The sequence below is a fragment of the Lynx canadensis genome, chromosome C2 (assembly GCF_007474595.2).
Source record: "Lynx canadensis isolate LIC74 chromosome C2, mLynCan4.pri.v2, whole genome shotgun sequence".
Taxonomy (NCBI): Eukaryota; Metazoa; Chordata; class Mammalia; order Carnivora; family Felidae; genus Lynx; species Lynx canadensis.
The window spans coordinates 101,252,791-101,278,438 of NC_044311.2; the positions used below are offsets into that span (position 1 = coordinate 101,252,791).

Here is a 25,648-nt window from a genome sequence, read left to right on the forward strand (position 1 = left end):
TACATGCAATAGTATAAATTATTAATTTTAACTGCTGTATGGTTTATTTACCATTGGACATTGGCGCAGTTTCCTGTTTGGAGTAAACAATTTTATAAGAAACATTCTCATTCATGTACCTTGGCATATTTGTGCAGATGCCTCTCTAGTCTGTCCCTTATAGTGGAATTAGTACTATTTTTATTTTCAATTTTACCAGATAATGTCAAAAAAGCTTTTTAAGGTACCAAATTACTCCCAATATTAGAGCTCCTCTTGGTCCAAAGACTCACCACAAGTTGATACTGTCTGACTTCCCAACGCTTGTGAATCTTGTATGTATATAATCATATTATCATCGAGACTGTATTTTTAATTTCTCACATTATGAATGAGGTTAAGGATCTTTTCATGTTATAGGCTATTTGGAATTTCTTCTGCAAAATGCCTATTAAAACCAATTGCTTTTACTTACTGATTTGGGAAAAGAGCCCTTTTATGATGATATATGCTAAAAAAAATACCCTCTACTGGTTTAGGATCTTCTTGCTCTACGACGTGTTTTGGTAAGCAGAAATTTTTAATTCAAATGTACCAAAATTTATCAGTTTTCAGTTACCTTTTATGGTTAACTGCTTTTATATGCTAAAAATTACTTCTCTACTTCAAGGCAGATTATTATGTATTTTTTTAAATAATTTCTTCTCTGCAGAAATTTTATAGACTGACTTATCTCTTCAAATGTTAAGTGATGATGTTTGATAGTCTGTGTCTGATAACTCCAACATCTTGTATTTTTGCAGGTCTGTTTCTATTGTCTGATTTGTGCTGGCTGCTGCTTGTGGGGTCTTCTTTACTTGTATGCCTGCCTACTCAAGGAAACTATATGCCTGTGTCTGAATAATTAAGAGAGAAATAATCCAGGGTCTAAAATAAGGTCGTTTTCTTCCAGACCAGAAAAGATTGGACTTTTCTTCTACCAATCTCCTGAAATCTCTAAGCAGTCTAGGATCTCCTGAACTTACTAAGATCAGACCATTCAGGGGCGCCTGGGTGGCTCTGTCAGTTGAGTGTGGGTTCAAGCCCTGTGTCAGGCTCCGTGTCAACAGCTTGGATTCTGTGTGTGTCTCTCTCTCTCTCTCTCTGCCCTTTCCCCGCTTGCGTGCTCTCTCAAAAATAAAAACATTAAAAAAAATTTTTTTTAAAAATCAGACCACTCAGGTAATCATAAACCTAGAAGTCTGTAAGAAGGCTGGTTTACTTCTAGTTTACTACTATTCTGAAAAATGTAAGCTTTGGATACCAAGTGAATAAAAGAAGGGTTACTAGACATCCCATCTTGAGCAAAACTACACTTAGAAGTTTGTCTCTGTTTTCTCAAGGCTCTCAAAAATCTCAAAATCTCAGGTGTTTCTTCTGAATTCTCAAAAGCCCTCAGGTGGAATGCAGCTTTCAGTACTAGGCTTATTTCTGTTTTTACCTTCTCCTAGATTTTGGTCTAGTTAGATTTCTCACTATATTCTTACCTCTTTGAAGCTTGCGGTGGTATTTTATACTGCATCCCTCCTATGGGAGAGTTGGTCTGAATAACTTATGCCATCATTAATAGAAGCTTTTATCTTTGAGGAGCTTTAAAAAATTATTTTAAAGTCAATTTTAAACTGCTATTTTTGTCTCCTATGAAGGGAATAAATCTCCTAGTTGTAGATTGTATTGGCTTTCTGAAGTTACTTTTCTCATATACCTCAATATTTTAGTTAACTTCTCTGTACCCTTCCCTGTCTAGCACTTTTGCTGTTGCTTCCTCTTAAGATTCTACCAATGCCCTTCTGTACTCTGAATGGGGAGAATATGAAGTTTTCCCAGCCCTGTGTGAACACCAGAATTGTTGGTTAGATCTACTGCTTTCTGCTGGTTCTTTCCTCCACCTCAAAAGTTTCCTCTCACACATACACGGATCAGTACTAAACCAAAAAGACTTGAGAGTGCCCTTCTGTAGATCTCTGAAGCACGCACTCTCTCTCTCTCTCTGATGCTCTCTGCTTTCCAGTATTCTCCTCCACAAATTCTAATCACCTGTCCTCCCTGAATTCCAATGTCTCTTTTACTCTCCCTGAAACCATCATTCTCTGCTTCAAATCCTTGTCAGTGAGCTGTAGCCTGGAAACTGCCTAAAGAGGAAGCTAGAACATTGTAGGGACTGGCTTTGTTTTCCTTCTTTCAGGGATCATAATCCTACACTGCCTATTGTCCAATGACTAAAAACTTTCTTATTTGCCTAGTTTCTTGTTCTTAGAGAGAGGGTAAATCCAGTCCCTGTCATTCCATCATGCACAGCAATGGAATTTTTTTTACTGCAAAAGCAGTATTTCTAAAAATTGGAAAAACGGGAAAATTATCCACAACTACAATATCCTAATGCAGTCATTTTCACCTTCTTCCACTTCTCTTTATTTCTTTTTCTAGTTTCTATCTGGATATATATTTTTTGCTTTTTCCCCCCCTCAAGCAGCAACACTTTTCTTAACCATAATTCTAACAACTATGTAATATCCCATCAAGACAAGTAATCAACTAGGTACATAGTAATCAACTATGGAAAACTTGTTAAATTTTCCCAAAGGTTTTTTGTTATATCACATTCCCTTAATTTGGGTTCTATTACTACCACTGCACTGAGACTCTAAGGTCACCACGTAAACTACAGGCTCAATATTTTTGTATGCCTATTTTCTTTGACTAACTTCACAGAATTTGATATTTTGGTGCAGTTCTTCACATTCATTTCCCAAAGAACTAAGTACTAATGCCTTAAAGTATCTGTTGTAAGTAATGAATTACTTTCTGGGCTATGCATTTAGAATGATACTAGCTGTGTACCATCCTTAGGAAAACTGAAAAAAAAATGGTTATTCAAATCATGTCTGTAGGGCTTAATTCTCCCTGTGGTAAAAGCTGCTAGAGTAATCTTAAAAATTTTATCTTGGGGCGCCTGGGTGGCGCAGTCGGTTAAGCGTCCGACTTCAGCCAGGTCACGATCTCGCGGTCCGTGAGTTCGAGCCCCGCGTCGGGCTCTGGGCTGATGATGGCCCAGAGCCTGGAGCCTGCTTCCGATTCTGTGTCTCCCTCTCTCTTTGCCCCTCCCCCGTTCATGCTCTGTCTCTCTCTGTCCCAAAAATAAATAAACGTTGAAAAAAAAAATTAAAAAAAAAAAAAAATTTTATCTTGTCATCATGTAAGTAGTATTACTTTGCCCGAGTTTTTCTCAAAGCTCTCTTTATTTGTTTCTTCTAACCTCTGCCTTAATAAATACTGGGTCCTGGGGGCCTTCAGTTACTTTTTGCATCTGCCTTAATTAAAAACTTTTATCTGATATACACTATTATCCAGATGATCTCTAATTCAATTTTGATACAGGGCTTGACTCCACAGTTTCTAACTACCAACTAGTATTTTTTGCCTATATATCCTCAAACTCAATAAAACAAATGCTGAACTCATTATCTTAGCCTCCCAACCTCAACACCTGGTTTTCATTCAGACACGCCCACTGGAGTTAATAGTAACATAACTTATTCAATCACGAGGGTTCAAAACCTGTTATGCTCAAAGCTCCCTTGTTTCTTGTATCCAATCAGTTAGAAAGTCCTGACAGTTATTCCTATATAATAGCTTCCTTCTTTCCTCAAGTGGCAGAAATTAGAAAATTAATTTCAAGTCTTCATGCCCTCATGGCTGAAGGATTATGATTTTGGGACTTCTTCATTTCAATCCATCAAAAACACCAGACCGATCTTCATAAATCACAATTTTCACCACATTACTCCCTAAATCAAGTCTACTATGAATTAAGTATCCCTATAAGCACAGTGAAAGCTGTGCTTCTCAAACTTTACTCTGCATATGAATCATTTAGCTATTCTGCTAAAATGTAGACTTACCATTCATTAAGTCTGGGAGGGGCCTGAAATTCTGTATTTCTAACAAACTCCCAAGTGATACCAATGCTGCTGGTTCAGGAACCATACTTTACACAACAAGAGTCTGAGAGTAGAAAAAGGGAGGCAAGCACAGTACCTTACACTAACTTGGCATTTCCAGTAATACAAAGCTCAAATTCCCCATCCTAACCTTCAAGTTACTTTAATGCAGTCCTACTCAACTCTCTAGCCTTTAATTCTTGTGCTTTATATAAATCCTATAAGCAATCAACAAATTATTCAGTGGTTCCACTAATGAGGGTTCTCAACAGTAAGTGATCTCTCCTCTCTTCTCTCCCAGAGGACACCCGGCAATGTCTAGAGACATTCTCAGTTGTCATAACTGAAGGACTGCTACTAGCCATCTGGTGCGCAGAGGTCATGGATGCTGCCAAACAGTCTACAATGGACAGGACAGCTCACTACAACAAAGAATTTCAGCCCAAAATGTCACCAATCCTGACACTAAAAAACTCTGCCCAAATGTGTATTGTTTTCTGCCTCCCTACACTGGCTCACTTGTTCTCCCTACACTTATTTCCCTTCTTCTTACCCAAAACCTACCCAAAATTCAAAGCTGACTCAACTATTTTTTTTTTCTACACCACCTCTGTAGACTAAAAAGCTCACCAATCCATCCCTATCCTCTACTTAAATAACATTTAAAAGGGCATGACTGCTATATACTAGGAACCCTTGTAGGCTTTAGATAAAGTTAAATTTTAAAGTACATAGCTGCAGTCCACCATGGGTTTCTAATGGAGAAAACACATAGTAAACAGTGTGGAAACTGCTGCAATAGACAAGCTCAAGATACAATGGCAAAAGAGCCAAAAAAGAAAAACATCAAATTGCAAGGGGTTATATATTTCAACAATGGCTTCTAAAAGGATGTGGTCTGACGAATAGCAGTTAAATAGAAGAACGTAGGAGGAGAGAGACAGGAAGACAAAGGCAATCCAACCAGAAAGAAAAACACATGTAAAACATAAACAGGTATTACCAGAACTGCAAATAGTTTATCATGATTATTAAATTTGGGTTGCAGGAAAAGTGAAGAAAGGGATGGAACAGAAGAAGCTAGAGATATAGGCATGGGTAAAATCGTGACTAGTCTTGTCCTATAAACAGTCTTGAGTTTTAAACCAATGAATATTGTATTAATTCAGGGGGAATTACTAAAGTTTAAAGCAAAAAAAAGTTTATTCGCATGAGCTCCCTCTTCCACACATAAACTATTACTTTCTAGATACTGAACTTTTGTTGGGACCTTTTTTACCCTGATGGCCTGCACTTGATTTTTCAGATATTTATCCCTTGCCTTCTAATCAAACATTCCTCAAAAGTATCAATTTCATTAATGTGAGTTACATATCCCCACAGCTGTTAGGGCAGTATTACAAACATATCAAGTCTTCAAGAAGTTAGTTTCATTTCTATTTTTAAATAGTATCTCTAAACATGAAAAAATATCTACCAAAGTTGGACAAAACTGCTTTCCTGCATTTCAGAGACCCTGAAATTATGCCTTTAAATACCAGGGGCTAGTTACTTTTTTTGTCTCTCTGAAAGCTGGAACTAAGACCAACTAAGGAGTACAAACAGTTTTTATGAGCATTTAACATCTGGAAGGAAAGTGAAGGAGGACTGAGGAGGGGAGCTATCAGCAGGTGGGCAAACAGGTAGATGCAGAGCAAAGACCTCCTGTTAAAGGAGTACTATTCTGGGTGGAAATGGCTCAGGTTGCTATTACTCTTTAATCCTTATTCTGTTATTCCAAAAGTATAAACCAGTATTTCTAAACTACTGTCCTTTCACTGTAAGTGGTTAATAAGCTCATTTTAAATTCCACCATAGATTCTAACAGTTATCAGAAAAAGGCAGAAGATTGTTCATTACAATCAACAGCCCAAGATTCCAACAGCTATGAAATCCACAGGAGCAGAAATAAAATTTGATTTCAGAAACAAACATGAGGTGTATCAATGAGCTCTAAGACAATGGACATTTAAATAAATGGAAAAGCTTATTTAAAGATGGTAATTTAAAGTTTGAAAATTTGAGAACACTGAAAATGTCAAAAACACTCAACACTTAGTATTATACATAAAAAATAATCTTTCATGAAGAAAGGAAAATAGCTAAGAACGACACAGAATCACATAAATGGGTAGGGTAGATACAGACAAAATTTTGTTTAAATTGAGAGGCTAGAATTACAGAATTTTAAGACAGAACTTGAAAAATCATATTTGAATTATTTAGAAACTATATATATATTTTTTTCAATCATTTTAAATTCTTGAAATATTTTTATTATAATCCTTGCCACTACCACCAAAATATGTAATTCAAGCATACCTACCTAATACAGTTACGGTTGTAGAGGACTGAGCATTTCCAAGCGGGAATGTAACAGCTTTGCATATGTACTTTCCAGAATCAGAGAATCCTATGTTATGTAGAGTAATTGTAGCATCATTAAGTGAATAGTTTTTAAACAAGACTCTTCCCTGATATTCTCCTTGAACAGAGAATCCATACTGAGGATGATGAACTGCAACAGTCTGTGAACTTTTGCCATGGATCTTCTCCCATGAAATTTGTGTTATAGTTTCATTTACTTCAATTAAACACTTCAATGAAACATTCTTTCCCCATACTGCTGTGACATGTGGCTCCACAATAATTGGCCCAGCTAAGGCACCTATGGGGGGAAAAAATAGTTCTTAAAATGGAAATAAGTTATACTAACATCTGATCATTCTCCTCCCACCTCCTTCCTGTTTCCCTCTGTCTCTCCCACTTCCCCTTCTACAGGTGCTCACATGCCCATGAGCACATGCACGCGCGCACACATGTTTATGAATAAATAACAGGAAGGACTCAAAAGAGGTAGATGTTTTCAGGGCTGAATGTTAAATCCAAAGAGTGACTCTCAAATAAATCAAATACCCGCCAGTATGGCTGTAGTGGAAGGAAAAAGTGCTAGATTGGGCCAAGAATAAGTTTGGAAGATCAGTTCCCAGGCAAGCCTTCAGATGAGATCCCAGCCCTATTTGTTAGTTAGCAATAGATAACTACTACATGCAGGATCTGTTGAACCAAATATAATACCAAAGTGTCTTCCTCTAGAGGGTCCCTCTATCAAAAATATCTATAAAAAAACTTAAGATATTAACTAACTACCAGAAAACATTCATTAAAACAACATTTATATAAATATGAAATCAATTTTTCCATTTCATGAATGAAGAAAAAAAATTCCACAAGCAAAAGTTAAAAAAAAGACATCAAACATTTCCCCTATAATGCTGATTTCCTTTCTGAAAGCAATGAACCAAATCTAAATTATTTTAAGAGAAATAAGACTAATATTTATGAAAACGAAACTCAAGCAAGATGCTGCTCATTGACAAGTATATTTGAACATATATACAAGCCCTTGGAGAGCTTATAACTCACATGTCTCCTGACAAAATAAATATTCAAATTCAGAAGTAAACCAATGTAAACACTCAAACATGGAAACTGGATAAACAATATATTATATAAATAGTATCTTTAAAATGTAGAGCTATGTCCAATTAATATTTTTAAATGAATCTAAAAATGTAGAGGGTATCACCTAAAACATAACCACAAAAAATGTGTTTTAAACATGTTCAAACGGTTCTAAACAACAACAAAAACTTTACACAATATTATTTCCATGAGCCCTTTTTGGGAGAAAAAAAAAACCATAAATAAATAAGTAAAATATAAGTAAAGAGACAGGCAAACTGTATCATCCAAACCTAAATGAATAAAAACAAATAATAAAGAAACAAGAGAGCAAACTGTGTCATCCAAGAGATGACTGAAGGTATTAAAAAAAAGGACTGACATTTCTCAGTGACTATACATAACAGCTATGGAAGAAAAAGGTTTTATTTAACCACTGCCCCCCAAAAGTATCAAGTCTCCCAAATTTATTGTGCTCTATCATGCTTTCAAGTATAGATAATTTCTAAGCTTTTAAAATTAAGCCAAGACATATAAAGTATTATAATGTATTTCAGCAAGCTATCATAAGCCTGGTACTAAACCAGAAAATATATAAATAAAAGAGCAATTTATGAATATTAAAATTTTCACATAATATTATGAAATAATACACATCTTTCTATTAAAAAAAAAAAAGACACAATGACCAAGTAGGATATTCCAAGAATGTAAGGATATTTTAAAACTATTTACAACACTGAAAGCTCACATTGACTTTCTCATTTGATGCTGAAAAGGCATTCAATAAAATTTAACGTTCATTATCTGATTAAAAAAAAATCTAACAACCAAGAAAAGGATTCTTAATAATAAAATGGATTTTTCTTAAATCAGTGGCCATCATTACACTAAAATAGAAGAAGGCCTGCTACTAAAAAAAGATGCAGACAAAATGGCACAGTATCATTACCACTATTCATTGGAAATCCCAGTGCAATGAGGTTAAAAAAAAAAAAAAAAAAAAAAAAGAAGTAGAAGGCCAAACAAAGGGCTAGTAGAATCATACGGGTGCATATAAACATGCAAAATGTATAAAAATTATACAACATGGTATAAGAGGTGATAACCATTACAAATTTATTGTAGAAAATGACAATATTTGCAAACATTAACATTCCAAACACCCATGAATAAAGGTATAAAGAACCTATAAATCTGAGCAAATGATATGAATAAATGTAAGATATGTCATGTTCTTATAGGAAAACAATACTACTTGGACATCCTATCTCCCCATACTAACAAACAAATTCAATGCAATTACAGTGAAAACTAATAAAAATTCTTGAAACTGGACTAGGGAACAGCTAAGAAGTATTTCAAAAACAACAATGGCCCAGTAGAAGGGAGGAGAAATACTAAAGTAAAATAATAAACATACTAAACACACACTAGATAAAAATACTAAAGTAAAAATAAAAAATACTATTAGTATCTGAAAATAATTTAAAGTACACAAATGCATATACACATATATATACTGAATATATATATATATATATACACACATATATACATATATACAACTTAAAGTACAGAAACTGCATATATATACATACACACACACACACACACATATATAATGGTATTGGTATATAACAAAGTATTTTCTATGAGTAGATAAATAATGAGTCAAGATGCTAATAAGAGCTAATTACTAGGAAACAGAACCCTGCTTCACACTAAACACACAAACACACATGCACGTGCCACCACACACACACACACACACACACACACACACACACACACACGGACTGAATATCTAAATGTAAGAAACAGCTACATATACCTTCATATATACTGACAATAACTTTGTATATTCTGGCACATAATGTTAGTTACTCTTAGGAAGTGGGATACTGAGGATTAAGGAAAGAACTATCAGTTTTTACTTTTTGCTCCTCTTTGATGTCAAAATCATATATAATAAGCAATGCTCATAATAAAAGCAAATTAAAAATAAAAGTAAACAGAATTATATCCTCCTGAGGTGAAAGTAAAGAAGAGATAGGGTAGGGAAATGTTACAGACTGAGTATTTGCACTTTTCAAAATTTTTATATTGCAGTCCTAATCTCTAAAGTGATAATATCTGTAGATGGGGCCCTTGTGTGGTAATCAAGTTTATAGGAGGTCATGAAGGTATAGCTCCTATGGTGACATTAATGTCCTTATAAGAAAAAGAAGAGAGCTCTCTCTCTTTCCACCATGTGAGCACAAATCAAGAAGGTGGCTGTCTACATACAAGTCAGGAAAGAGTCCTCACCAAGAACGGAATCTGCACCTTGATCTTGTACTTCTCAGCCTCCAAAACTGTGAAAAATAAGTATTTGCTGTTTAAGCCACCCAGTCCATAGTGTTTTCTTATAGCAATCTGATCTAAGACATTAAGTATCAGAACAACCTGGGAAGGACAGTGCTAATCATATCTCCTTACAACCTGTAAGAACTATGGCCTAATTGAGCCATCATTACTAAAGGGAGTATTTGGAGACAGGAAAAAGAAAAAATGAATCCACCGAATCAAAAACATATTTTCAATATTTAAGTATATTCTACAATATTTAAATAGGGAAAGCCACTCTCAGAATAAAAGAATGAAAAACCATCTAGAAAAAAAGGATGATAGATTTGATCAGAAAAACTAACCCCCTAGGGAACAAAGAGCTTGGTACATAAAAAAAAACAAACAAAAACAAAAAAAAAACCAAAAAATAAAAAAACCCAAAAAACCCACTACAAATGGCTATTTCAGTAAGTGCTTAATTTTTTTAAGTTTGTTTGTTTGTTTGTTTAGAGAACACCAGCAGGGAAGGGCAGAGAGAGCAAGGCAGGCAGAGGATCCAAAGCAGATTCCGTGCTAACAGCAAAGTGCCTGTTGTGGGGCTTGAACTCACGAACCGTGAGATCATGACCTGAGCTGAAGTAGTCAGATGCTTAACCAACTGAGCCACCCAGGAGCCCACAGTAAGTGTTTAATTTTACTCTAAGTATTAATATAACTACCAGGTTTTTATTTTTCACCTTTTGTTTTAATATCTAGGAGAAAATGACCAATTCTTACTTTCCAATTTTTCTGCAAAATTTTTCTGAGTAGTTTTTGCTTGCTATAAAAAAGTAAACTTTGGCACAGTTTTCTGTTGCTTCAACTCTTAAACCTCTGAGCAAGGCTTTATATTACCCTGTAAGTATTGGTAATTTGGCTCTCCCCTAGATTCCACAAGCTTCTAATGATATATCTCCTTTTTTGTGTTTGAGTTAGCCAGAGTTAGTTTCTATTGCCTGCAAACAAGTATCTAATATATTTCCAATCCTAGACTAAACCCAAAAGTTAAAAACCACTTCTAAGTAAGATTTTCCTCCACAGAATCTTAAAACTGTAGAGAAACAGATTCTCCACTATGGTTCTTATACCAAAGTCACTGAATGCCTCACTTCTCAAGGTCTCCCAAACATTAAACCTACCTCCTCCCCCACTTTCCCACATGAAGTGGAGTTTGACAAGAAAGCAGAGGTGTGTCTTAGAGATATACAAATGTTGATTTCTAAAGACCTAAATTATTTAAAGTTTTTTAATAAAGTTCTTTATTAAGAGTGATGTAAATCTAGAATATAAAGAGGCTAAGGAACAGCAAAGAATTGAACCTTTCATATCTGGCAAGACCCTGCCTGACACTGTCGTACGGTGTTCCTGATTACTGCACACTCTAGAGGCCAAAGAAAAACAAAATACCATTTGTAGCACTGACTAATTAATTAAATTGGATTTATTGATCTTTCAGAGAGAAAAAGAGAGAAATAGGTGTTTTCCTCCTACCTGTAGCTCCCATGAAAACACTAGAACCATGAAAATAAAACTGGATTTTTCATGTATATTTGAATAGTCAGTCAAGATTTAGAGTGTGATGAGGATACAAATCATTTGGAAATATTTTTTAAAAAGTCTGTGACAGAAAAAGAAAATATGATCCATGTCCTATAACTTCTATGGGTTATTTAAAAGCAAAAAGTGACTTGATGTTCATATTAGAGATCATATTAAAGTATCTGAAACAGAAGTATAAAGTGACCACAGTTCACTTTCCTACCTCTCCCACTCCCAACAATGAACCAAAAAGTAATAGAAGTTATCACAAATCTATCTTTAATACTACCTTTAAAAAATGTTTTTAATTAAGTTTTTATTTTGAGAGAGAGAAAGAGAGAGAACAAGTGGGGGAGGAACACAGAGAGAGAGAGAGAGAGAGAGAGAGAGAGAGAGAGAGAGAGAAAGAGAGAATCCCTCTGTCAGTGCAAAGTCTGATGCAGGGCTCAAACTCATGAACCAGAGATCATGACCTAAGCAGAAATCCAGTCAGATGCCTAACTGAGCCACCCAGATGCCCCAATACTACCTTTTTTAATACTGTGATACCATTTTTTGTTACCACATCTCATTTCTCAACCTATGGAAATGGCAGGTATCTTGTCCATTTTAGGTCCCAGGATCTTCTAAATGTTACTTATCATCTAGAAAATAGGTATATGCAAATATTCTCTAAATCAATTGTTTATTATACTCTATGTTCAACTACAAACAATACTTCCAAAAAGGTATGGATCCTTTCAGACTCCTGAGAATTTAGAATAATTTTTTTAAAGCAACAACTGAAGTAAGTACACATTTTTAAGAAACTAACAGAGGTATTCTCAACAATTTCAGCATACTTAAAGTTTAGATGAATCAGATTTATCACTACTACATTCAATAATTAATCTGAATTGTTTTAAAGTAATAAATGTTTAAGCCACATCAGCCTTGAAAATGTAACAAAAAATTCTTTTCTATAAAATACCCAAACAACACTCAAAACAGTAATAAGCATAGAAAAATGGAGTTAATTAAATAATAGAATGTCAAATCTATGAATAACTGCAAATTCTAATACTATTAGAATATGAAAGAATCTCTAGCTTCGGGTCATGTTTTAACTAGAAAGAGTAACTCTGGGATCACAGGAGGTCCTATATCCTAAGGACAAACCGGATGAGAAAACCCAGGACATTTATTTATCAGTATGAATTAGGTATGTACTTTTGTGCCAGGCACTGTTCTAAGTACTGGAAATAGAGATGTCCCTGTCTTTATGAAGTTTAAATTCTAATTGGAGAAAAAGAATTAAAGTAAGATATCAGATAGTAAGAACCAAGGAGGAAAATAAAGGAAAGTAACAGCGATTACTTTAGGGTACCATCATTGCCTTTTCTTGATGCAGGAGAGAAGACAGGGTTTGAATCAGGATAATCAAAGTGGTAGTGTTAAGCAGAGGTAAGTACAATTCTGGATATACTGTATTGTGAAAGAAAAACAAACAGGATTCCTGGTGGAACAAAACACTGGGTCTAAGAGAAATAGAAAGGCCAAAATTAGTCTATAGTTATGGCCTGAGCAAGTGAAATGATAGAGCTGACATTTACCAAAATGAGATTAGCAAGTGTAGCATTTTTTTTTTATTTTTTTATTTTTTTTATTTTTTATTTTATTTTTTTAAATTTTTTTTTTTCCACGTTTATTTATTTTTGGGACAGAGAGAGAGCATGAACGGGGGAGGGGCAGAGAGAGGGAGGCACAGAATCGGAAACAGGCTCCAGGCTCTGAGCCATCAGCCCAGAGCCCGACGCGGGGCTCGAACTCACGGACCGTGAGATCGTGACCTGGCTGAAGTCGGACGCTTAACCGACTGCGCCACCCAGGCGCCCGCAAGTGTAGCATTTTTAAGGGTCCGAGGTAGAGAGGAGATCAGAACTGCAGTTTTGGACTTGCCTATTTCACCCATGGTGCATTCAAACACTTAAAGGTTTGGAAGTTGAGTAGAATTCAAAAAAGAAGATGACAGACTGTAGTCAGGGAAGAAGAAAAAGCACCTCGAAGAATCTTGCACCTAAGTAAACCAAGTACCTAGAAAAGGGAGAGTGATCAATTATTCCAAATACTACCAATCAGCCAAACAAGAAGGACTAGTAAGTAACCAATGAATTTAGCAACTGTCTTAGTGAGTGGGAGGATAAAAGCCTGACTGGTATAGATTTACAAGAGCATAGAGACTTCTGCTTATAACCAAGGAAAAGTAAGAAGATTTACCCTCTTGCTTGAAACAACCATTTCAAGACAATGATCAACAGGCAACAAAGAATATTGATCCTGAGAGACAGTAAACATACAAGGTAAGCCCAATAACTGGTCTCGTTTTACCACCTGGAGTGAATCTCAAGGCCTCAACGCCTTGAGAGAATCTAACAACCAAACAATCTCCCTGAGTTCTATCCAACACTGTACAATCAAGGAAGAAAAAGAAACAAAAGGCATCTAGATTAGAAAAGAATAAAATAAAAATGTATTTGCAGAAAACAATCATCTGTGTGGAAAATTTGATAGATTCTCTACAAGAAAGCTACTATAACAAGGGCATTAAGCAGGGACAGTAGTCCTTACATAGCATTTAAGATCAATATAGAAAAACCAATTTTATTTCCATGTATTAGCATTGAAAAAATTGGGCATGGGGTGGGGAGGGATTTAAAACACTGCTGTTTAAAATAACATCAAGAAAAAACAAGAAATGGGGATAAATCTGACAGAAGTTATGAAAAACCCACAGTTAAAACTACAGAATTTGCTAAGAGAAATTAAAGACCTAAATAAATGGAAAGATAAACTTTTCTCACAGAAGACTTAATATTCTTATAACATTAATTCTTTCTAAAAAATTGAGCTACAGATTAAACACAATCCCAATCAAAATACAATCAGATTTTTATAAAACTTGACAAGTTATTTTTCTTAAAATTCACATGGACATGCAAATGTAATTTTTGTACTTTAGATTGGCAAATATTTCTTAGGTATGTTACCAAAAGCACAATTAGTGAGTTTCATCAAAAATTTTCTACTCTTCAAAATATACTCTTAAGACAAGCCACTTAATGGGGAAAAAAACTTTGCAAAACATATTTGATAAAGGATTTATATCTGACAAAGAACCTGAATTCAAAACACTTATAAAGACCTCTGAAAACTTCATAAAAAGAAAACAAGCCAATTTAAAAAATGAGGAAAAGATCTGAAGAGACACATCACCAAACAGCATATGAATAAGTACTCAACATCATTAGGGACACGCAAGTTAAGACCACAATAAGATACCACTACCCATCCATTAGAGTGACAAAAATTAAAAAGACTGAGAATGTGGAAGAAGTGGAACCCTCCCTCATTGCTGGTTGAACTGCAAAATGGTACAACCACACTGGAAGACACCAGCAGTTTCTTAAAGTTCAACAGACAAGCACCATATCATCCACCCATTTCACTCCTATGTCTATACTCACTAGATTAAAAAACCGTGTCTGTACATAGACTTGTACACAAATGTTCACAGCAACTTTATTCATAAGAGCCAAAAAATGGAACCAACCCAAATGTCCACCAACAAGAGAATGAATAAACAAACTGTGGTATAGTCATACGCATATATGTATATATTAATAGATATGTATGTACTAACACATATGTATATACTAATACATATGTATTACTATACACATACTATTCAGCAATAAAAAGAAATACCCACAACTAGGAAGAGAAGGGATCGTCCTCAACTTGATAAAGAACAATTATTTTTAAAAACCCTACAGCTAGGGGCACCTGAGTGGCTCAGTCGGTTAAGCATTTGACGTCGGTTCAGGTCATAATCTCACAGTCCATGAGTTCGAGCCCCGCGTCGGGCTCTGTGCTGACAGCTCAGAGCCTGGAGCCTGCTTCGGATTCTGTGTCTCCCTTTCTCTAACCCTCCCCTGTTCATGCTCTATCTCTCTCTGTCTCAAAAATAAATAAACATTAAAAAAAGTTAAAGAAAATAAAAAATAAAAAAATAAAAACCCTACAGCTAACATCATACTTAGGGTGAGAAACTAAAAGCTTTCCCAATAAGATCAGGAACAAGGCAAGGATGCCTCTCTGTTGTACCTTTACAACATTATACTAGAAATTCCAGCTAATGTAAGAAGAAAAGGAAATAAAACGTATCCTGATTGGGAAAGAAGAAATAAAACTTTGTTCACAGATATGATTTTGTACTGTAGAAAGTCAGAACTGACCAAAAACTCTTCAAGCTAGTAAGTGGTTACAGCAAAGGTGCAGGATACAATCACTTTCCTATATGCCAGCAATGAAAAGTAAAATTTCACATTAAAAACACAGTATCATTTACATTAGCACCCCAAAAATGAAACATTTGGGTATAAATGTTAACAAAATATGTACAAGATCCATGTGAGGAAAATTGCAAAACTAATCAAGGGTATCAAAGAAGAACTACTAAACGTAAACATATTCCATGTTAATGGGTAGGAAGACTCAATATTGTCAAGATGTCAGTTTTTCCCAACATTACCTATAGATTCAACATAATCCCAGGCAAAATCCCAGCAAGTTACTTTGTAGATATTAACAAACTGATCCTAACACTATATGGAGAAACAAAAGACCCAGAATAGCCAACAAAATATCGAAAAAGAAGAACAAAGTCACAGGACGAACACCACATGACTTCAACACTTAGTATAAAACTACACTAACCAAGACAGTGTGGCACTGGTGAAAGAATAGACAAATAGATCAACAGAACAGAGACCCCAGAAATAAATTCATATGACTCTAATCAATAGATTCTGACAAATGAACAAAGGCAATATACCAGAGCAAAGAGAATTATTTTCAACAAATGGTATTGGAACAACTGGACATCCACATGCAAAAATAAGAATCTAGACCAACTTTATACACTTCACAAAAATTAACTAAAAATGGATCACAAACCTAAATGTAAAATGCAAAACTATAAAATTTCTAGAAGATAACACAGGAAAAAACCTAGATTATGTTGGGGATGGTGATGACTTTTTAGACACAACACCAAAGACATAATCCAAGAAAGATAATGGAGACAAGCTAGACATGATCAAAATTAAAATTTCTGTTCTGCAAAAGACACTACCAAGAGAATGAGAAGACAAGCCACAGACTGGAAGAAAGTGTTGGTAAAAGACATCTATACTAAGGGGCCAATATCCAAAACACCCAAAGAACGTTTAAAACTCAATAAGAAAAAAAACCACCCAACTGAAAAATGGGAAAAAGACCTTAACAGACATCTTACCAAAGAAGACATACAGATGGCAAAAAAGCATATGAAAAGATGCTCAATATCATGTCATTAAAGAACTGCAAATTAAAACAATTAGATACCATTACACACCTATTAGAATGGCTAAAATCCAAACACTGGGAATACCAAATGCTCACAAGGATATGGAGCAACAGGAACTACCATTCCTTACTGGTGGAAATGAAAACTGATACAGCCACTATGGAAGACAGTTTGGCAGTTTCTTACAAAACTAGATACACTCTTACATTACAAACCAGCAATTGTGTTCCATTGTATTTACCCAAACAAACAGAAAACTTACATCTACACAGAAATCTACACGTGGGTGTTTATGGCAGTTTTACTGAGAATTGCCAAAAACTTGTCAACACAACCACTGTGTCCTTCAGTAGGTGAATGAATAAACTGTGGTACAAACAATGGAGTATCATTCAGTGCTAAAGAGAAATGAGGTATAAGCCATAAAAAGACATGGAGGAACCTTAAATGTATTATTGTCAGGTTAAAAAAGCCAATCTGTAAAAGCTACATACTGAATAATTACAATTATATGATATTTTGGAAAAGGCTAAATTATGGAGACAGTAAAAAGATCAGTGGTTGCCAAGGATTGGGAGAGGAGGGGGAAATGAACAGGTATAATATTGAGAATTTTAAGGGCAGTGAAACTAACTCTGCATAATACTATGATGGTGGATCCATGTCATACATTTTCCAAAACCCACGGAACGTACAATACTAAGAGTGAACCCTAATGAAAACTATGGCCTTTGGGTGATGATGATGAAGTGTCAATGTAGGTTCATCAACAGTAACAAATGTATCACTCTGGTAGAAGATGCTGGTAGGGGCTACTGGGGGGAAGGGTGATGAGAGTACATATGGGACCTCTCTGTACAACCCATTCAATTTTGTTATGAACTAAAACTGCTCTAAAAAGTGAAGTCCCGGGGTGCCTGGGTGGCTCAGTCGGTCAAGCGCCCAACTCTTGATTTCAGTTCAGGTCAGGTCATGATCTCATGGTGCGTGGATTCGAGCCCTGCAACAGGCTCTGTGCTGACAGCGTGGAGGCTGCTTGGGATTCTGTGTCTCCCTCTCTCTCTGTTCTTCCCCCACACTCACTCATTCTCTCTCTTAAAAGTAAATAATACATTAAAAATAAATAAAGTCTATTAAAAATTTTATTTTTTAACGCTTATTCATTTTTGAGACAGAATGAGAGCGGGGGAGAGGCAGAGAGAGACAGGGAGAGAGACACAGAATCTGAAGCAGGATCCAGGCTCTGAGCTGTCAGCATAGAGCCTGACATAGGGCTCAAATTCACAAACTGTGAGATTATGACCTGGGCCAAAGTCAGACATTTAACCGACTTAGCACCCAGGTGCCCCTATTAAAAAATTTTAACAGGAATATTTATATAACCAAATACAATAAAAGGAAATAAACTGATAACATGCAACAACATGGATGAATTTCAAAACAATTATGCTGAAAGAAGATAGAAAAAAAATACATAAAGTATAATTCCATTTATATAAAACTCTAGAAAACGCAAACTACAGTGACAGAAAGCAGATAGGTGCTTGCTTAGGGGAAGGGGGACAGGAAGAGATGAGATGGATGATTTATAGATGACACAATATAACATTTCACTATCTTCACTGTAGTGACGATTCAACAGGCAGACATCTTTGTTAAAACTTATCAAATTGTACACCTCAAGTAGGTGCAGCGTATTATAGGTCACTTATACCCAATGAAGCTGTTTTATATAAAAATGAGAATAGAAGACAAACTGGAGAACATTTAGTATATAAAGAACTCTTGAGATGATTTTTACTATAAAGAGAGACAATAGCTCAAGAGAGATTATATATCAGGGAGAGTCTTTTTTAAATGAGAACTATTATAGCATATATTTATGTTTACTGAAATGACTGAAAAACAAAATTTATGAGACAAAAGAGACCGCTGTTAAAGTGGTATCTTTGAGGAAAAGGGACTGTGGGACAGGACTGAGGGATATCAGTAGGCATCCATCGTGCATCAGTTGTAGCTGCCAGAGTCTACCCTTACAGATTGGTAGGTATGGTGGTTAAAGTTCTTTTCTGACTTCTTACGTTTGCTCTTTAAAAAGAAAGGATTGCATGTGAGGATAAGAGATGATGTCTAGAGACTTAAAAAGATAGAAGTGTGAAACAGCTGTGGGAAAGAGCAGATGGAATGAAGCAAAAGTACTCAAAGTGTGACCCTTGAGAGTCTCCAAGACTTTTCCAGGGAGTTAATACAATCAAAACTATGTTCACACTCATTCTATAATGTTATCTTTTTCATTCTGTTCTGCCATGAGTATACAATGGATATTCTAGAGGCTACATATGATATTCAGCAGGTTAAATGCAGAAGCAGGTATGAAAATCCAGTTGTTATTAAGATAGATGTTAAACACATTTGCAAAATAAAGAACTATACCACTCTTACCACTAATTTTTTACAGAAAATACTTACTTTTGGGGGTGGCGAGGGGGCTCAGTCAGTTAAAAGTCCAACTCTTGACTTCAGCTCAGGTGATGGTATCACGGTTCGGGTGATCAAGCCCTGTGTCAGGCTCTGTGCTGACAGTGTGGAGCCTTTTGGGATTCTCTCTCTCACTCTTTCTCTCTCAAAATAAATAAATAAATTTTAAAAATACTAATTTTTCATAAAATTATTTGTTGACATGTAGTGACTATTTTTTAAAGTTTTAAAATGTTTATTTATTTTTGAGAGAAAGAAAGCCACAGAGCATGAACAGGGAAGGGGCAGAGAGAGAGGGAGACACAGAATCCGAAGCAGGCTCCAGGCTCTGAGCTGTCAGCACAGAGCCCAACACAAAGCTTGTGTCACAAACCACAAGATCATGACCTGAGCCAGTCAGAGGCTTGAATGACTGAGCCACCCAGGCATTCCTGTAATGACTATTTTTGAAGGAATTATAGCATTTAAAAATTACTGTTTTAATATTTAACCAAGTAAGTATTGACAGATAAGATCCACACTAACAAAAGCTTGCTATAGTCATCAATAATTTTTTAAGAGTATAAAAAAGAACCACTCATTAGGAAAATGTGGTAGTTCCAAGAACTACCTGCAGTTACTACCTTTGAATTATGATGACGTTAATCAGCATTCACTTGCCTGAGTAGAGGCATGGAATGGGCAAACTGTAAGATTTAACCCAGGTTGAGAGTTTTACCAGGCTAGCACAAATAAAAGATGAGCAAGGGTTTGATGGCAAAGAAGTGATTTCAATGATAGACTACAGACTGTCAGCTGGTCAAGAAGGGAAGAAAAAGAATAGGATGAAAGGATTATAGAAACCAATGTAGCTAAAGAATTACTGGAACTGAAGTACTAAATAAAGTGAGGTGGATACTGTTAGGCAGTGGGGAAGTCAATTTCTCTGACCTCAGTTTTCACATTTATGAAATGTCTCATCCCTTTACAGTTGTATAGTCCTAAAAATTGTCTGTTTTTACATACCATTTTATTGAACTTTTAGTTTTATTGTTTCATTTGATCCCCACACTCCATCCCTCCCCCCAAAAAGCATACTATGAGGTAAGATAGGTAATTTTTGTTTCCATATGACAAATCAAGAATCAAAAGGGTTATTAAAAAAACTTAACCTGGGTCATACAAATAGTAAGAGACAGTGCCATCTGCCATAGCGGAATCAGGGAAAACTCTGCAATAGGTAGAATTTAAGCTCTGCTTTGAAGACTTAAAAATTTTCATAGGCTGGGAAGACCAATGCAAGCTAATCAAAGATCCAGCATGAGGCCAAAATACAGAACGTAAGACTGGAGGGAAGGTTGAATTCAAAAAGAGTAAAGGGCAGTAATCAGAAATGACACAGTAGAGAAATAGAACTAATAATGCTTTGGCACAATGTTTAACAATTCCTAGAATCACATGGTCCCAGCCACTACCCACAAGTGGCTATTTAAATTTAAATTAATCGAAATTAAATAAAAGTTTAAATTCTGGTTTTCATTTACACTAGCCATATTTCAAATGCTCAATTGCCATACATGGCTAGTAACTATGCTACTCAAGAGTACAGCTGAATAACATTTGTTTCACGGCAGAAAAGTCCTAGATAGTGCAGTTCCAGAATGGAAGTTTAATATAAGTTAACTTCTAACTAGTTAGATTACTGTAATAATGATTTACACATAACCAAACATAGGGAATAACAGGTGCAAGAGATAGCAAACTTCTACTCTACTATTTCTATATATTAACACTAAATATAAATTTTATCCCACTGTATCGTATCATCTTATCTTCACATAGTAACTTCAGCCTTTAAAAAATGTTGTTTCCACCATCTATTCTCAACCACTACCTTTAAATTTCAAATAAAGAAAATATCTTGATTTAACCAATCAACATAAATACAGCTTCTCTTTAGTTTATGCTTAAAAGCACAAATTCCTTTGTATTTTCAGAACAGAAGCACAAAATCTTAGATCAGGAAGAAAACGTATAGGAATCTGATCTAATCTCATTTTTATAGAGACATTTGAGGTGATCTGCCCTTAAATAGCTAGTGGCAAAAGACAAACAAGAAGAAAGCTTCTGGCTTCAAAAAGTAATCTTGGCAACTCCACCATGCTGAGGCACATTATAAATAAATTTTAGTATCTATAAGGATATTAGTGAAGACATTCAAAAGCTCAGTGATTTTCAAATTAAAAGGTGGAGGGGCCGGGCCGGCGCTGGAGTTTTAAGTCAGCACTACTCCGACCAGAGGTGGAGTAGTGGGAGAACGGATTTTCATAACAATTACTAAAAATTTGCTCTTTCAATCCCATTACAACCTGTGAAATTCTAGCAACTTTTAAAAACTAATGAAATTATGAGTTTTAATCCTAATAACATTTATTACCCCAAATACTATAGTAATTATCTTAGGTTTTACTGTTATTCGAGCAGTAAAATCTATAATCAATAACTAGCAATTTTCAAATGAAAGAATTGTTTAACCATACTAATGAATTTATTTCCGATCCTTTAATTTACTTTAAGCTTATTATAAGTGATACACAAAAAACAGAAGCCCTATGAACATGTACTCTCAGATTTTTTCACAATGTAAAAAAACAGGTGCTTCAAAGATAGTGATTATCAATTCTCATAAATGACAGCCTTCTATAATGACCCATGTAAAAATTTATACACATTCATATGACATGCATTAATAATCCAAAAATCTCAAATTTACTGTTGTAAATAAAAGAGGCATCTCTAAACAAGTACATGGAGTTTATGGTTTAGTAGTACACTACTTCTGAGACCTAAGAATGAGACTTAAATTGTGAATGATAACAGGGTGGAATGAAAAAGCAAGAAATTTGGAGTCAGACTAACCTAGATTCAAGAACACACAGGCATCTAAATTTTACCAGTGTGACCCTGGGTACTCAACCTGTTTTAACACCTATAAAATGGGACTATCATCACCTAATTAACAAGGTTTCAGTAATTTTTTTAAAAAAATTCAAACATGGGAGTGTGCACTAACCCCCGAAGGAAGAACGGCTAGATTGTTTGAGGTCCAGTTAGAGCTAACACCTAATTCTATAGTAGCACCAATCTGCACGGTTATATGATTTTTTTTCTCTCCAAGCATCACTAGTAGCTGAAAGGTAAGAATAAAAAATCTCTACAGCTGTACTTGAATTAGAGTTAAGATTTTACAAGGTGAAAGTTAGGTAAGGGAAAGAAAGGTAAGTGAAAAACACTGCAGCAAAGGATTAGATATTACAAGACAAGTCTAGGTTGAAAAAATAAGTGAGCTAATATGGACCAAAATACAGCAGGTATGGCACATAGTAAGAGCTCAAATATTTACTGAGTTTCATTCACTGAATACTAAGTTCTGGTACTATCATGTAGAAAACTGTATAGCCTGAGATTTCCAAGAGCTGAGAATCTAGAAGAGAAAATAATGCTTCTAAGGCAATGGATGGTATGGGTAGAGTGACCATATAATTTGTTAGCCAAGCCAAAACACACATTTTTTTGAGTGAAAAGGAAGTGAAGGAGCATTATTGATAATTATGTCAGAATAACAGTTGCCTAGACATTCTGAGGCAAAATGGGATATATCCGCTTTTAAGAGTGCCAAAGTATGTTGACTTGGGAGAAGGAATGAGTAATGTTTGTACAGTGAGAAAACCCCCTCTAAAAAGTAAAATTTTCAGGGCACCTGGGTGGCTCAGTTAGTTGAACGTCAAACTCTTGATTTTAGCTCAGGTCATGAGCCCAGCGTCATGGGATCAAGTACCAAGACGGGCTACATCACTGAGTGTGGACCTGCTTAAGTTATTCTCATTCTCTCTCCCCCCACGCCCCCATCTACCCCTCTCCCCAACTCTGCTCATGCTCTCTAAAATTAAAAAAAAAAAAAGACTGCTAAGTCTGAACTAGTGATTCTAATTTTATTTCTGTAAATTTGTATAGGAGTAATGGAATAAGCTGGATTTTAGGAAAGATAAGTTTTTCCAATCAGAGAAAAAAGCACTACAGAAAAGAGAACAACAGTAAAGAGATTCACAGAAACATAAAATGCAAGGAGAGTTTACAGAAATCAGAAAAACCCAAGTATTGGTAATTTAGTAACAGAGATGAAGCCAGAAAGGAAAATTCTTTTTTTTTTTTTTTAAATTTTTTTTTTTTCAACGTTTATTTATTTTTGGGACAGAGAGAGACAGAGCATGAACGGGGGAGGGGCAGAGAGAGAGGGAGACACAGAATGGGAAACAGGCTCCAGGCTCTGAGCCATGAGCCCAGAGCCTGACGCGGGGCTCGAACTCACGGACCGCGAGATCGTGACCTGGCTGAAGTCGGACGCTTAACCGACTGCGCCACCCAGGCGCCCCCAGAAAGGCAAATTCTTAATTCAGTTTCTTTGTACATCCATTTTGTTCACTAACGCTTATTTAACACCTACCTCCATTGATAAGGCTTTATGCTGAGGAAGGACAAGGAGAAACCTTCCTTACCCGTCGGGAGCTAAAAGCCAAATCAGGGAAAATATAAACAAGCAGGAGAAAAAAGAAGTAATATTGTAGAGTGAATATTTAGGAAGCCAAAAAATTGTGGGGGAAAAAAAAACACAGATACAGAAAGAGCAATTAGGAGTGTAAAGCTGTGATTATGATCTTATTTGGAAAAAGGTACTTTGCAGATATAATTAAAAATCTCAGGATGAGAACATCCTGGATTATCCAAGTGGGCCCTAAATTCAGTAACAAGAGTCCTTATAAGTAACAAACAACAAGGGAAAGACAGACTGTGGCAACGGCCATGTAAAAACGGAGGCAGAGTGAGTTATGCAGCCAAGGAATGTCTGTGGCCACCAGAAGCTAGGAGCAGCAAGGAAAAGAATCTGCCCTAGAGAGCTTTCTGGAGGGAATGTTGCACTGTGGACATCTGGATTTTGGACTCAGGTACTCCAGAACTGCAAGAGAATACATCTGCTGTTTTAAGCCACCAAGTTTTTTAATAATTTGTTACAGTAGTCCTAGGAAACTAACAGGAGGTTACTGCAACTAAAGTAAGCATGAGACAATAAATGCCCAGAACCCCAGAATGAGAGTAGTGACCATACACATGGAAACAGAGATGTTTAGACTTACGGGGGGGGGAGTACAACAAGAATATTTCAAAGGACAGTGCTTAGAATTTCTATCAGAGCAGTTCACTTTTATACATATAAAACTGTTGAAAGGGAAAGAAAATGGAAAAAGGGGGCTGAGTATTATCACACTAGATGTTTACAGTCATTTTCAGCACTGTTTGCAATTTGGCCTTTCTTCTGCATTCTGGACAAAAGATGGACAACACTAGACCCCCCCCCCCCCAATTTATACTATAATCCTATCACCCTACTCTCTTCTATCCTAATTTCCATCAAAATAATCTCAGCGGCAAATACTCACTATCCTTTGAATCCAGTTAAGCTCTTTAATTTAGCATTCAATATAGCAAACAATCTCAAAAAAAAAAAAAAAAAGCAGGTTTTAGTTACTTTTTTCCCACTGTCTCCAAGATGCAGATCTTTTCCATCTCTGAAATTGGCCTGTATATATGCAAACTTGGTTATTATTCCTATTAGCCTGACTGATGATAGGCAACTCTATGACCTATGACCTTTAAGCAATAAGAATTATATGTTCCACTAATTTCTTCTAGTAAGATCAGGATAGCACTGGAATAAAAACTTCTAGAATGGATATTAGAGGCTGGTAAGAAAAATCTCAGAGACAATGGTTTTGTGCAATAAAGAGTTAACACAGTGAGCCTAAACTGCTATCCATAAAAAGGCCTTCATGCAAGGATGACCTTTGGCTAGTGATGAGGAATCACTATTTGGGAAAGTTCCCACCATTAATTGATAATAGCAGCTCACTGTGCCTAAACTGTTTTGTACAAACAGTTGATGAACACCTACTTTCCTTCTAAGAATCTGAAATTTGGGTATATGCTAGGCAAGGAGTGCCAACATGATCAGTCTCCAATAAAAATTCTGTTCATGGAATCCTTAATGAGATTCCATGGTTGGAAACACTTCACCCATGTCATCACAAGTCATTCCTGTTGGACTCCAGTGGGAGAGAGCTCTGGAAGCTTGTGCCCAGTTCTCCCCAGACTCTACCTCATGACCTTTGCTTATTGTGGGAGCTTTTACTGTAATAAATCATAGCCTTGAGTACAAATATAGGCTGAGTCCTAAGAGTCTTCTTAGAGAATTACTGAATCTAAGGGTGGTCTTGGAAACTATAATACATCTTTTTTTTTTTTAAGTATAATTGACATATGATATTAGTTTCAGTTGTACAACATAGTCATTTGACAATTATATACTACAAAATGTTCA

At 35.7% G+C, this 25,648-nt stretch overlaps 1 protein-coding gene across 2 annotated transcripts in view; it reads right to left on the reverse strand.

The window, feature by feature from the left end:
- Window positions 1–25,648, reverse strand: part of NECTIN3 (nectin cell adhesion molecule 3) — a 130,564-nt gene that overhangs the window by 84,038 nt on the left and 20,878 nt on the right. For both annotated transcript variants that reach the window (XM_030329914.1, XM_030329912.1), the window contains exon 2: window positions 6,325–6,666. In XM_030329914.1, coding sequence (XP_030185774.1) covers window positions 6,325–6,666 — 342 coding nt within the window. The remainder of the gene's footprint in view (window positions 1–6,324; window positions 6,667–25,648) is intronic.